The sequence below is a fragment of the Ruditapes philippinarum genome, unplaced genomic scaffold (assembly GCF_026571515.1).
Source record: "Ruditapes philippinarum isolate M1 unplaced genomic scaffold, ASM2657151v2 ctg2405_1_1_1_1, whole genome shotgun sequence".
NCBI lineage: Eukaryota > Metazoa > Mollusca > Bivalvia > Venerida > Veneridae > Ruditapes > Ruditapes philippinarum.
In genome coordinates, this window is record NW_026851783.1 from 184,497 (window position 1) to 198,890 (window position 14,394).

The following is a 14,394-nucleotide window of genomic DNA, read 5'->3' on the forward strand; positions in this document are numbered from 1 at the left end:
AACATCTAAGCTCTAGCTCATTGGGCTTTTTAAAAGAAGATTTTTTTTAGTTTTTTACTATACACATATAGTTAAAAACAATGACACCCCTGGGGCGGGGCCAGTTTTGACCCCAGGGCTTTTATTTGAACAAACTTTGTAGACACTTACTAGAAGATGGTTCACGCTTAAGATCTAAACTCTAGCTATTTGGGTTTTTTCAAAGAAGATTTTAAGTTTTTTGCTATACACATATAAGGAAAAAACAATGACACCCCTGGGGCGGGGCCAGTTTTGACCCCAGGGCTTTTATTTGAACAAACTTTGTAGACACTTACTAGAAGATGGTTCACGCTTAAGATCTAAACTCTAGCTATTTGGGTTTTTTCAAAGAAGATTTTAAGTTTTTGCTATACACATATAAGGAAAAACAATGACACCCCTGGGGCGGGGCCAGTTTTGACCCCAGGGCTTTTATTTGAACAAACTTGGTAGACACCTATTAGAACATGTTTGATGCTAAATATCTTAGCTCTAGCTCTTTGAGTTCTTTAAAAGAAGATTTTTTAAGTTTTTACTATATGCATATATAAGGAAAATCAATGACCCCCTGGGGCGGGCCAATTTTGACCCCAGGGCTTTTATTTCAACAAACTTTGTAGACACTCACTAGAAGATGTTTCATGCCTAGCTATTTGGGTTTTTTCAAAGAAGATTTTTTAAGTTTTTGCTATACACATATAAGGAAAATTAATGACCCCCGGCGCGGGGCCAATTTTAAACCCAGGGCTTTTATTTGAACAAACTTGGTAGACACCTATTAGAACATGTTTGATGCTAAATATCTTAGCTCTAGCTCTTTGAGTTCTTTAAAAGAAGATTTTTTAAGTTTTTACTATATGCATTTAGGGAAAATCAATGACCCCCTGGGGCGGGGCCAATTTTGACCCCAGGGCTTTTATTTGAACAAACTTGGTAGACACCCATAAGAAGATATTTCATGCTAAACATCTAAGCTCTAGCTCATTGGGCTTTTTAAAAGAAGATTTTTTAAGTTTTTACTATACACATATAGTTAAAAACAATGACACCCCTGGGGCGGGGCCAGTTTTGACCCCAGGGCTTTTATTTGAACAAACTTGGTAGACACCTATTAGAACATGTTTGATGCTAAATATCTTAGCTCTAGCTCTTTGGGTTCTTTAAAAGAAGATTTTTTAAGTTTTTACTATATGCATATATAAGGAAAATCAATGACCCCCTGGGGCGGGGCCAATTTTGACCCCAGGGCTTTTATTTGAACAAACTTGGTAGACACTCATTCGAACATGTTTCATGCTAAATATCTTAGCTCTAGCTCTTTGGGTTCTTTAAAAGAAGATTTTTTAAGTTTTTACTTTATGCATATAGGGAAAATCAATGACCCCCTGGGGCGGGGCCAATTTTGACCCCAGGGCTTTTATTTGAACAAACTTGGTAGACACTCACTAGAAGATGTTTCATGCCAAATATCTAAGCTCTAGCTCTTAGGGTTTTTTAAAAGAAGATATTTAAAGTTTTTTGAGTTCTGCATGGAATTAAATTCTTTGAACAATTTTTAAAGGTGACCACCAAAGGAACATTCCCGTGAAGTTTGGATGAAATTGGCCTAGTGGTTTATGAGGAGATGTCATTTAAAGTAAAAGTTTACGGACGCCGGACGGACGCCGGACGAAAAGCGATCACAAAAGCTCACCCTGTCACTTTGTGACAGGTGAGCTAAAAAATTGCAGCAATAAATATGACAATTTCCAAAGTTACTTCACATATATATATATATATATAAATAAAACAAAAATAAAACAAAAAACACAGTCCATGAGTTAACTTATTTAATTATTTGCCAACCGGTTTCTCTTATGATCATCAGGGCAAATGTGACGTCGTCGCATAGTAATAAGTTAAATAAGTTAACTCATGGACTGTGTTTTTTGTTTTATTTATATGTGACTTTTTTCCGGCACTTGTTTTCATTTTTTGTATATATATATATATATATATATATATATATATATATATATATATATATATATATATGTACCTTTTCCCCTTTAGATATGATACAAATCATTGTTATAAACATACATCATTTTCATTCTTTTCCTGTTTAAAAATGGTGTTATTTAGCAAATGGAAATCTAGTACATGCACATACAAGTAAGTTCAAAAAATTAAACATAAATCCTTATTTATTGCCTATTTCTATTGCACAGTTCCCAATTTAAAATAAGCTATTCTACGAACATTTTATTATATGCATAATACAAAATACTTTAAGAGAATGGTTATATTATATTGATATATTTTGTATTAATTGTATATACAACATATAAACATATAAAAAATAGGTTTCTGGGAAATGCAGAAAAGAAATATCATTCTGTGGAAAGGAATTCATTATTGTTCTGCTTGTTTTCCAATCCATATATATTGTGATGTAAAATGATACATGCTTGTTAACATATAAAATATGTCTAAACTAAATATCACATACTTTTTATACATATATTTTCTGTTGGCGCTTTCAATGCTGTACACATATCTTCAGAAAGTAATGTATTATATAATATTCTACATGTTCTAACAGGACCCGCCTTTTTCACTATTGAATATAGAAGAACCAAAGTGTGTGTTATTATGCAACAAATAATGAAGTTATGTGCCGGACACAATTTTGCTGCAAGGTCATGCTGTGACCTTGACCTTCAAGGTAGCGACCCAAATGTTGTGTGTGACACGTCATCTTAATATGATGATCATTTCTTTTAAATACTTTTTAAATCCGACTTCAAATAGCGAAGTTATGGGCCAGACACTATTTTGCTGCAAGGTCATGCTGTGACCTTGACCTTCAAGGAAGCGACCCACATGTTGCTCGCGACACATTGTCTTAATATGGTGATCATTTCTGTGAAATATTTTTAAAATCCGACTTCAAATAACAAAGTTATGGACCGGACACGATTTTGCTGCAAGGTCATGCTGTGACCTTGACCTTCAAGGTAGCGACCCAAATGTTGCGCGACACATCGTCTCAATATGGTGGTCATTTCTGTGAAATATTTTTAAAATCCAACTTCAAATAATGAAGTTATGGACCAGACATGATTTTGCTGCAAGGTCATGCTGTGACCTTGACCTTTAAGGTAGCAACCCAAATGTTGCGCACGACACATCGTCTCAATATGGTGATCATTTCTGTGAAATAGTTTTAAAATCCGACTTCAAATGACCAAGTTATGGGCCGGACACAAATTCGGGACGTACGTACGGACGGAAAGACGGACGGACGGACACACTTACAAATTTGCTTGCATGATTTCAGTCGGCCATATTCCCTATGAAAGATAACTCCCTGTTTCCCTGTCTAAAATTCCACCAAATTATTCCCCTTTCAAATGAACTCAAAGAAGGGACCTTTTAAAAAGACTTTGTATTTATTTATTCGTTTTTTTGTTCAGAAACGGACAATTTTTTCTTTACCCTTGTTTAATTTGCTTTCTATCTATATATGGTTCCTATGGTAAACATATGAGTTTTGATGGTAAACAAATGAATTTTCTGAACCGAAAGTAATCTAACACTCAGTGTTGCTGTCATCACATGTACACAATACATTAAATCAGTAAGAATATTGAGATATTTGTTTGACTATCAGTTTCAAATGCAAAATATTAATATGGAAAACAACTATGTGTAGTTTATGTGTATTGTTTTAATGTGTTTGTCTGATATTTTAGTTGTAAAAGCCATGTACACTTAGTGTCGTTTCATAGCAACCGAGTTTAAAACGTGAGCGGTAACTGAACGAGATATGGCAAAGCGCATGCTCGCGCACTGACTTCCGCTCTATCGAAATACTGCATATACGTATAGCGAAAGTTCGTAAGTGGGACAACCCGACGACTATATGCTTCCCCAAAATATTTCGCGGAGCATAATAAAATCACTGTTGACATTCTATATTTAGGCATGAGACTTAATCATTATACACGTGACATAACCACTAAAAATGTGACGCGCTGAAAATAAGTACGGAAACAAATCAGGCACAATTTAGCTTAATATAAAGTATGGCAGAATTTATTTTTTTGATGTGTCAAAATAATATATCCAAATCGGTGATTTTATTGCTTGATAAGGCCACAAGTAAAAAGTTCTGGTACATTTATTTAAAGTAATGTATTGTACAAAATATGTGTATAATATGCATTTCCCAGAAACTTATCTTGTTATATATTACATCCACACAAGGAATCAAACTTCTTTTTTTATAACATATAAATATATATACTTATACAGTACTTTACAAACTACTATTTTAAGCATTTCCCCTTATCATGTAAATTAGTCATTCATAAAGTACAGTTAGACACAGATATGAAAAGAATGTATTTTACACATGTCCACATATACAATGTATTATGCTTGAAACAGACAAAAACAAAACAAAGCAACAAATGTATCAATTATAACACACACTGAAGTTAACTTCCATTCTATAAAATTATAATAACAAATAAGGTCAGCAGATATGTAAGGTATCACTAACAAAAATGTCATTGGAGCATTAACTCAAGTAATACAATTCCAAAATAAGTTACTTGCTTATATAATGGAGTTATAGAACCCTCAAGCAAGTAAGTTGATAAACTTTTAGAATTGTAAAATCATCTAGGGAATGAAAAGATAAAGAGTTGTAGAATCCTCAAGAAACCTTTGAAGGTATAGAACCCTCAAGAAACTTTGGGTATTTGTATAACCCTTAAACAACAACCCTTAAGAAACTTTTAGAGTTGCAGAACCCTCAAGAAACTTTTGGAAGCTAAAGAACCCTCAAGAAACTTTTGGACTTATAGAACCCTAACATAATCAAGCAAGTAAATTTTGACCTTAATTAACAATTACTTCTGCAGTTTCTTTTATATCTAACAAATAACTATAGTATATGCTGGGAAGATGTATATTTATTATATGAAAACAATTAGGCTCAAGAAATAGGTCAATTAATATTTTCATATACACAAGTGGGAAATAGGGCCGAATACACAAAATAACATACAGATATCAAGTGCAGTACTTTTTTATATGCATTATGCATTTGCTTTCATGTATCTCCTTTCAAAATAAAACAGCTAATTTAAGTTCTAGAAAAGATCAGGTCTCAAATAATTTTCCGAAATTAAATAAAATTAATTGAAAGTTGTGTTTCTATAGAACTGACACAAGTATCAGGCTAAATTGTATCATCATTCAATGGTTTAGTCACAACAAAACTTTTAAGGTCAAATTGTCATTTTTCAACTTAAGTGGTGGAGGAAGATGATCCCAGGTGCCCCTATGAGTATTATTTCAGGCACTTGAGGGAACTTGATTAGAACCATCAACATTCTGTTAGCTAACTGGAATTATATGTATTCTAAAAACTTAACAAATGAACCAAGCTGCACCCTAATGTTAAGCAATAATATCCTTTACCATATAAACATAATTAAATTTTAATATATGTATGATTAAAATGTACATATTTAGACCACCATCCTGATTTATTCAATTTTCATGGGAATGAAATAAAATCTTAAAAATATGAACACAAAAAATCATATTGAAATACATGTTGTGTTGCAAAAATGATGACAAAAAATCACCTTTAGTAAGTAGTAAGCCAATATCTCATAAAAATCTAAAATTAAGAAATAAAATGAACTTTTCCATAAAAAAAACTTGAAATGTATACATAACAAAACAGACTGGTAACCAGTGCTTTAAACAAATCTCTCATTGGTTAATCTTCTAAAACAGACTTTGAATCAACCAATGAGAAAGCTCAGCTCTGAGCCAGGTTTCAAAAACATTCTACAACATTAAATGCTTTCAGCACATTTTTTTTTACTAAGCTATTTCAACTAAAGTTGATTCGTAAAATCGACCAATGAAATGCAGGAATATTTTAGAGCAATTTCTTATCTGACCAATGATATATGCTTAAGTTTGTGAAGATATTTACTTCAATAATGATTATGGAATGTACAATCTGGCAGTTATAACACTTTAATGATACTGAAAGACAATCCCTCTGAAATGACTAATTGCACCTCCATTAACACAATACGTAAAGCTATCACAGACTTGTTTCTTATCTTTGTTTTCATCCAAATAGGTCATCAAGGTCATTTCTTACAGACGGTACATTATTCACTGAATTCTGATTATTGATTGACTGAGGTTGCATCAAATTCTGTCCTCCCATTGGCTGGGACTGTAAGATACTCCCTTGGCTACCCATGCCACCTAGCTGGAAATTCATACCACCACCACTAAATCCTGAACCCATGTTTGACCCTCCAAACCCACTGTTCATCATCCCTTGGTTTCCCATCATGCCCTGCTGGCCCATAATTCCTTGGTTACCCATCATGCCTTGGTTTACCATCATTCCTTGATTTCCCATCATTCCTTGATTTCCCATCATGCCTTGTTTACCCATTATGCCTTGGTTACCCATCATGCCTTGGTTACCCATATTTCCAATCATGCCCGTCTGCTGAATTGATGAACCCCCTGGATTTTGACCCATTTGACTCATAGACACTTTAGGTTTCTGTGAACTACTTGTCATGAGATTATCAAATGATGACAGATCCACAGACTTGTTCCCTTGACCTGCCACTGAACTTTGACCAAAGGAATTCTGGGAATATGAACTTGTACTTGATAACCCGAATCCACCTTGATTCATAGAAGATCCATATCCTGTACTCATTGAACTGACGCCAGATTTAGAAGTTTGATTCCCGAAAGAGCCACTATTAATACTGCTATTAGAACTCAGTCCCATCGTACCATTGAACGAGTTTGTAGGTTTATTCGATGACAAACTAAGTCCGGACATATTAGACTGCATGAGACTGGAGGTCAAGTCTTTAGGCTGGTTTGAGGCTGTTTTAGGCCTGTTCTGAGATTGAGTATTAGAAGATTTGACATCGAGAGGTTTGGCAGCTTTTAGGAACCTTTGCTGTTCCTGTTGTTTTGCGATTCTCTGTTTCTCCTCCAGTGAAAGCGTTACCTGTAAGACAAATATTCTAATTTGTTATCCCTCTGTGGAAAATTGCAAACATTTCCAAAAAGATAAGCATACTTGACAGTCGCCATGAAAAATAAAAATTTTTGTCACAAGCTGTTGTAGCTGACGTTAAAAATAAATAAGTGAATTACCCGTGAAATGTTGAAGATTAATTTGAATAGACTATAATAAGCGTATTTTATGGTAGGTCACTTTACTCACTAATCTGTGCAGTGGACTTGCCCAGCTTTGAATATGGATCAGTCCATCACTGATATATAGGGATTTCAGTATCAAAACTCTAATCTTAACACAATCTTGTAAGACTACAGGCTCTATAGACTAACAAAGCCCTTTATGACTAGCAATGGTCTGTTACTTACCTTAGCAGGCTGGCTGGTTGCAGGCTGTGATGGCTGGACAGATTTACCTGGGCTCGGACTGTAAGATTTATCACCTCCTCCCATTCCAAAACCTGACAGGAATGAGTCCATCTGAAATCATGAAAAAAAGGCATACATGCATACTGTATAAAAATGGTGATAGAAAATGTCATTTTGTAATCTTTTCAGTTTCTTTTGTTTCTTTGGTAAGTCACATCAACACTGTAAAGATCATACACTGACATTTCATATTTACAGGTGGAGGGTGACCTCAGGTGTTTATTTTTGCATTATTTCAGGCATAAGCTGGCACCTGAGTAGAACCAATGACTTCAAAAGATTTGATAGGTAGTAATAGGTATTTACATATAGTATGAGAACAGAACAACAATAAACTTTGATTGTTAACATATGTTAACTTTTAAGTTTTTATATCAACTTTTTGCAAAAAAGTTTACTTTTATAAATTGTAAACACCGGAACAGGTCAATTTTCTTTTATTCCATTCTCTTACTTTTACCCTTCTATATAACATGGTGCACAAAGAATATTCTAGGTAAAGAAGATGTCTTATAGTTATTGGTAAAGTAAGATAGAAGTTAAGATCAAATCCTAATCAAGAACAAATATTTTATATCAAATCCTAATCAAGAACAAATATTTTTTATCAAATCCTAATCAAGAACAAATATTTTATATCAAATCCTAATCAAGAACAAATATTTTTTATCAAATCCTAATCAAGAACAAATATTTTTTATCAAATCCTAATCAAGAACAAATATTTTATATCAAATCCTAATCAAGAACAAATATTTTATATCAAATCCTAATCAAGAACAAATATTTTTTATCAAATCCTAAACAAGAACAAATATTTTTTATCAAATCCTAATCAAGAACAAATATGGAGCCCTGACCTGATGAGTAAGATGTCTCCATCCAAACCCAAGGATCATGTGCAGGGCTCACTCTGTCAATAGCCATTTTGACCTTTTGCTTAAATTTTCATAATTTGTCTTCAGAAATTACAATTTGGTGACATAATTTCTTACCAATGCTTTGCTATTTTGATATAATATTGAATGAAATCAGAAAATCGAACTTGTTTGGCCAAAAAGAAATTTTCAACAAGGGTAAGCCCTTGTGGATTTGAACCCTACTTGGGTCATTACCATGTTTCCTCATATGACACCAGTACTGGTTAGTTCCAGGAAGTGGACTTGCAGAGTGGTTCAATTAAATAAATAATGCTTCACAATTTAGGTTAAATTCACAAATGTAAAAACTATGAATGGGTAGCAAATGATGGTAAATGGACATACCATGGTTTTAGGTTTTTCCTCTATACCACTGATCAGTGTCTTATCATCTTGTTCTGTTATCTTAGTAATCTCCATGCTCCTAAAATACATAATCTTACAAATCATACAGATTCTAAATACATTTTGTAACAAATATGTAAGGTGTAGAAGGTTTACCTGTGGTAAATATTCATACTTTTATCATTTTACACTGTACGCTGTATATATTGAAGTAATTTTTTACTTTTCTTTGCAACAAGCCATATCTTTTAAATTTGACTACTGAGTAGAACCACTAATCTTTCATAAGCTAACTGGACAGAACAAATTTCATTTTTTAGGCTGGGTTATAAGTTGCTCCAACACTGGAAAGGTCATATGGTGACTTTAGAGCTTTACTGGTGGAGGAGGAAATCAGGTGGGGTGCCCCTCTGTGCATTATTTCAGGCACAAGTACCTGGGTAGAACCACTGACATTAAGTTAGCTAAATAGATAGCTCCATCACAAGAAAGAAACCAAAGTCACTGGCAGGATTTGAACCCACAGTGCTGAGGGGCAAATTTATAAAATAAATATTATCAAGACATCTCATATCAAATATTGTCAGCTTTTTAACATGAAGTAATAAAATATCAAAGCAAAAAAAGCCGCATAAATCAAGCCTACAAAGCTATCCTTCAAACCTTTAAAGCATTTTGTGAGAAAAACTGTAAAAGCAAACACTTCTTTTAAATAATTTGTACATCAAAAAGCTTATAAGGTAACAAGAAAATCCTATAGTTTTATGCAGAAAAACTACAAAGCAAGGAAACAAAGTAGTTAACAAACTTTTGTTCTTGTTTCATCTGTTCCAGCTGTTCTAATTTACCCCTATGTTCAGTCTCAATCTTTGTTATCATCTCCCGTATAAGAGTAATAAATGCGGTAAACTGTAATATACAAATGTGTAATCATTTCCCTTATAAGTGTAATAAATGCTATAAACTGTAATATATAAATGTGCTATCACCTCCCGTATAAGTGTAATAAATGCTGTAAAGTGCAGTATATAAATGTGTTATCATTTCCCGTATAAGTGTAATAAATGCTGTAAACTGTAATATACAAATATGTAATCATCTCCCGTATAAGTGTAATAAATGCTGTAAACAGTAATACATAAGTATGTAATCATTTCCCGTATAAGTGTAATAAATGTGGTAAACTATAATATATAAATGTGTTATCATTTCCCATTTAAGTGTAATAAATGATGTAAACTGTAATATATAAATGTGAAATCATTTCCTGTATAAGTGTAATAAATGCTGTAAACTGTAATATACAAATATGTAATCATCTCCCGTATAAGTGTAATAAATGCTGTAAACTGTAATACATAAATATGTTATAATTTCCCGTATAAGTTTAATAAATGTGGTAAACTATAATATATAAATGTGTTATCATTTCCCATTTAAGTGCAATAAATGATGTAAACTGTAATTTTAAATGTGTAATCATTTCCCCTATAAGTGTAATAAATGCTGTAAACTGTAATATACATGTATAAACATAATATTTTTTAATATATAAATGTCTTGTTTTACTAACTTAAGTTCGAACGTAAGCTAAGTAGGTAGCTTTAAAAACTCACAAAACCACATAATACGAGAAACCCTGATAATACCAGAATCAGGGATACTTCTGTAAGAGCAAGGTTTTTAGATGCTTAAAATAAAATGAAAGTACTGACCTGACCAAGGTTTAAACTATGTTCAATGGAGACTGTCATAAGAAATGGAACCACTTTTCCAGCCAGTATATCCTTAGTGATACCAAGTTTGTCATGTGAAAATGCTACTTTGTAAATACCTAAAAATACATAAAATATTAATATCATGCATATCATGCATAGTTTATTCATATCTGTTATCTAGCAAATAGCCAATAAAATACTCTGCGATGGATTAAACTCCGCCCCTCCAACATATTGTAATAGGTTAAACTCCGCCCCTCCAACATATTGTAATAGGTTAAACTCCGCCCATACAGGATATTGTAATGTTCACAGTGAATAGTGGAAAGCCAATGAGAAACTTTCTATGGGTTAAACTCCACCCTTCCAGCAAATTGTATGATAATGATACTGTGGTAGAAGAAGTTGTTTAGTGTAATTTAGAGTATATTTGTGTCCTGTAACAGATTTAGTGTTATTTTATTCATCAAGAATTCCCCCCAAAATATACTGTGTAAGTTGATTGTTTGCGTATCATAAAGTTTGTGCGAAATCGCAATTCCAAAAACTTTAGGACATTAAGGTCTTAGTACCATCATTAGATCGCCTGACTTTGCCATTCCTAGTTAAAGTTACGGAGGTACTTCGGGATTACTCGGCTTAATTATTCTCTAAAAAATATATACGATACAAATTGTGTTTTCGTAAAAAGTATTGTAAACTAAAATTAAATAACTGCTCTTTGTTTGGTATACATGGTATACTAACAATATAATATCTAAATTCCCAAAGATTCGTTGAAATTATCGGAAGTTTGAAATCCACCACTTTGTTTAGAGATTATATGAAACGTGCTTCACCGTAAATGTCAATAACAATTTTTTTTAAGTTACAGTGTGATCTTAATCCAAGGAAGTCTGAATCTGTGCTATGCACATCATCCCACAAAAGTTAGCATCTCTGGAGTCTTCTTTTAATTTCCTTCAATCAGTTGAAAAGATACAGAGCGAACACAAAAACTGCCAAGAGCCCATCAGACCAAAGACCAAGGAAATACTAAATACGAAATGCTTAAAAAAATCATATAGAAATACAAACCTAGTACACTCATTAGAACAGCTGGTTCCCGGGATGGAATTTGTGGTAACAAAGGTAAAACTTCATCCAGAACATACCATTTATCCATTGTCTCCAACAGTTTACCAAGAGACAGTAAACAATTGACTCTTACCTGCAAATAAACACACCAGAAAAAAAAACAATGGTAGTTATAATACATATCTTTTAGAGGATATTCTTTGGAGATGTTTGGTTTACAGTCTCACTGTATATATTCATAAATAATACCATTACATCATTATCTTATTCATAAATAATACAATTACATCATTACATTATTCCTAAATGATACCATTACATCATTATCTTATTCCTAAATATTGAGTTCACATCATTATCTTATTCCTAAATAATACCATTACATCTTATCTTATTCCTAAATATTAAGTTTATATCATTATCTTATTCATAAATATTACCATTACATCATTATCTTATTCCTAAATGCTAAGTTTATATCATTATCTTATTCATAAATATTACCATTACATCATTATCTTATTCCTAAATGATAAGTTTACATCATTATCTTATTCATAAATATTACCATTATATCATTATCTTATTTCTAAATGTTAAATTTACATCATTATCTTATTCATAAATATTACCATTACATCATTATCTTATTCCTAACTGTAAAGTTTACATCATTATCTTATTCATAAATATTACCATTACATCATTATCTTATTCCTAAATGTTAAGTTTACATCATTATCTTATTGATAAATATTAACATTACATCATTATCTTATACCTAAATGTTAAATTTACATCATTATTTTATTTATAAATATTACCATTGCATAATCATCTTATTACTAAATGTTAAGTTTACATCATTATCTTATTCATAAATATTACCATTACATTTTTTTTTATCTTATTCCTAAATGTTCAGTTTACATCATTGCTTACTCATGAATGAACCAATTACATTGTGCAGTTTGTAATTTTATCCTATAAAAAATCCAGCGGAAACAGTAATACTATCAGTTTCGATAGTTATTTTACAACTTACTCCAGTTATGTTTGTAGACAGGCAAAGCTTCTTAATTCTAGGAACAATGGAAGTTTTCAGCGATGTGTAGTCAATCAGCTCAGCAAAGGTTGGTATGATGTTTAGGCACAGTTCCTGAAAAAAATATATATCTTAAAAGGTTAAAGACTTTAATGAATCAGGTCAATACAAAACATTAAAATTAAAGTTCACTCAAAAAAAAAATAGCTATCGCACTTCAAAGGCACATGTTCTTGCTCATTTCCTGTGTCCAAATGGAGGCCAATTATTTCATTAGATCAAATTAGTGTCATCATAGGAAAAGCAGGGATTTGGGGGCACATATGAAGCAGAATAAGCAATGGAATGTCAATGATAAACAAAAGTTTGTACCTGTTTATTCATTGCTAACAATTAGGCATGCTAGTTACAGTAACTTCCTGTCAATTTTTACGTACCAGTAAAGCATATTTGTTCTGCATTTAGATTTTTCTCTCCTGCTACAGAGGGCCAAAAAAACCCAAACAAACTTATTGACTTTAAAGTTGAGCCAACATTTTTGGTTTTAAGTACACTTATAGTGATTAAGTATTTTGTATGGACATCAAAATACCATTTTGATTACATAAAGCTACCTTTATGACAAGTCATTTCATATTCAGTGCTGCTTTCATCAGGCAATAAGCATCTTACCTACTCTTAATCCAATATTGTACATCATACAACATATGATTGCCATTTCTACATATGGAATAACATATTCATTCCTGAGCCTTTAAACTAGGTTAGAATGAGTCTGTTATCATACTTATCATTCTAAAAACATATATTTTCTTTCTGGTTATATAAATAAACGTAAAACACAGACGAAAATTCCCTAGATTGCATACACAGAAGGGGAAGTAACTAGCACTAAAACTCTCTAAAACCTTTATTTATTTTATATATAAACTACTGTAACTTTAGTGTATGAAATGGTAGACATGAATGCATGACTAAAGGATTTGTTTCCATAAAACTCAGTAAGTGTACTTTCTTTACTTGTATTTGACAGGTGGTTTGAAACATGGTTGAAAATTAAATTTTCTTATAAAAATTGACCTTTTTTTTTAAAAGATTGGCTTTTAAGTCACACTATGAATGCCTGATATAGCAACTTTCCAGCTTTACTGTTGGAGAGAGACCTTGGCTGCTGAATGCATTATATCAAGCACACATCAGCAAATCAGTAGATTCACCCACCTGCCAGAAACCAGCCTGATAGCTTCCACAAATTGAGAATCCAAAGTTCCTTGCTAGATTCCAAACAACAACAACAGAGGAAATGTATAAAGTGAATAAAAGTCAAGATCATAATGACCCAGTAAAAAAGATCTCCCAATCCCCCAATATGTTTAGGTGACTTTGACCTACTAATCTCAAAATCAGTCATCTACTGACCATAGGCAGTGTCAAATCTAAGTTGAACAAACCTAGGCTTATATTTTTTCTTTCCCCTATCTATTTTTGGTTGTGCAGACAAACTGACAAACCACCCTATTGCAGTATGCCTCCCACCTTTAAAGTGGGGATGGGGGTGAAATCTGTATAATCTCAACAAGAAGCGCCGCAATGCGACGAAAACCAGGTTTTTAACGACCAAGTTTTGAATGTGACAGAAATCAAATAGGTCAAAGTGCACTGAAGTTATTGAGTAGATATTGAATATTCTATTGTAAGCAAATTACCTTGACCTTGCTCCCAGATATCTAAGTGGCAATCCAAAGCTTGCCACTCAGGCAAGTTT

The 14,394-nt window shown here is 32.6% G+C and overlaps 1 protein-coding gene across 1 annotated transcript; it reads right to left on the reverse strand.

Annotated features, from left to right (window-relative positions):
• Positions 1-2,044: 2,044 nt before the first annotated feature.
• On the reverse strand, positions 2,045-12,771 carry LOC132739545 (SCY1-like protein 2). Its single transcript, XM_060727261.1, has 7 exons — positions 12,630-12,771; positions 11,585-11,717; positions 10,505-10,623; positions 9,598-9,698; positions 8,790-8,868; positions 7,465-7,575; positions 2,045-7,084 (listed from the first exon to the last, which is right to left on the reverse strand). The coding sequence occupies exons 2-7, from the start codon at positions 11,670-11,672 to the stop codon at positions 6,167-6,169; spliced, it is 1,416 nt and encodes a 471-aa protein (XP_060583244.1). The 5' UTR covers positions 11,673-11,717; positions 12,630-12,771; the 3' UTR covers positions 2,045-6,166.
• Between the last annotated feature and the right edge of the window lie 1,623 nt (positions 12,772-14,394).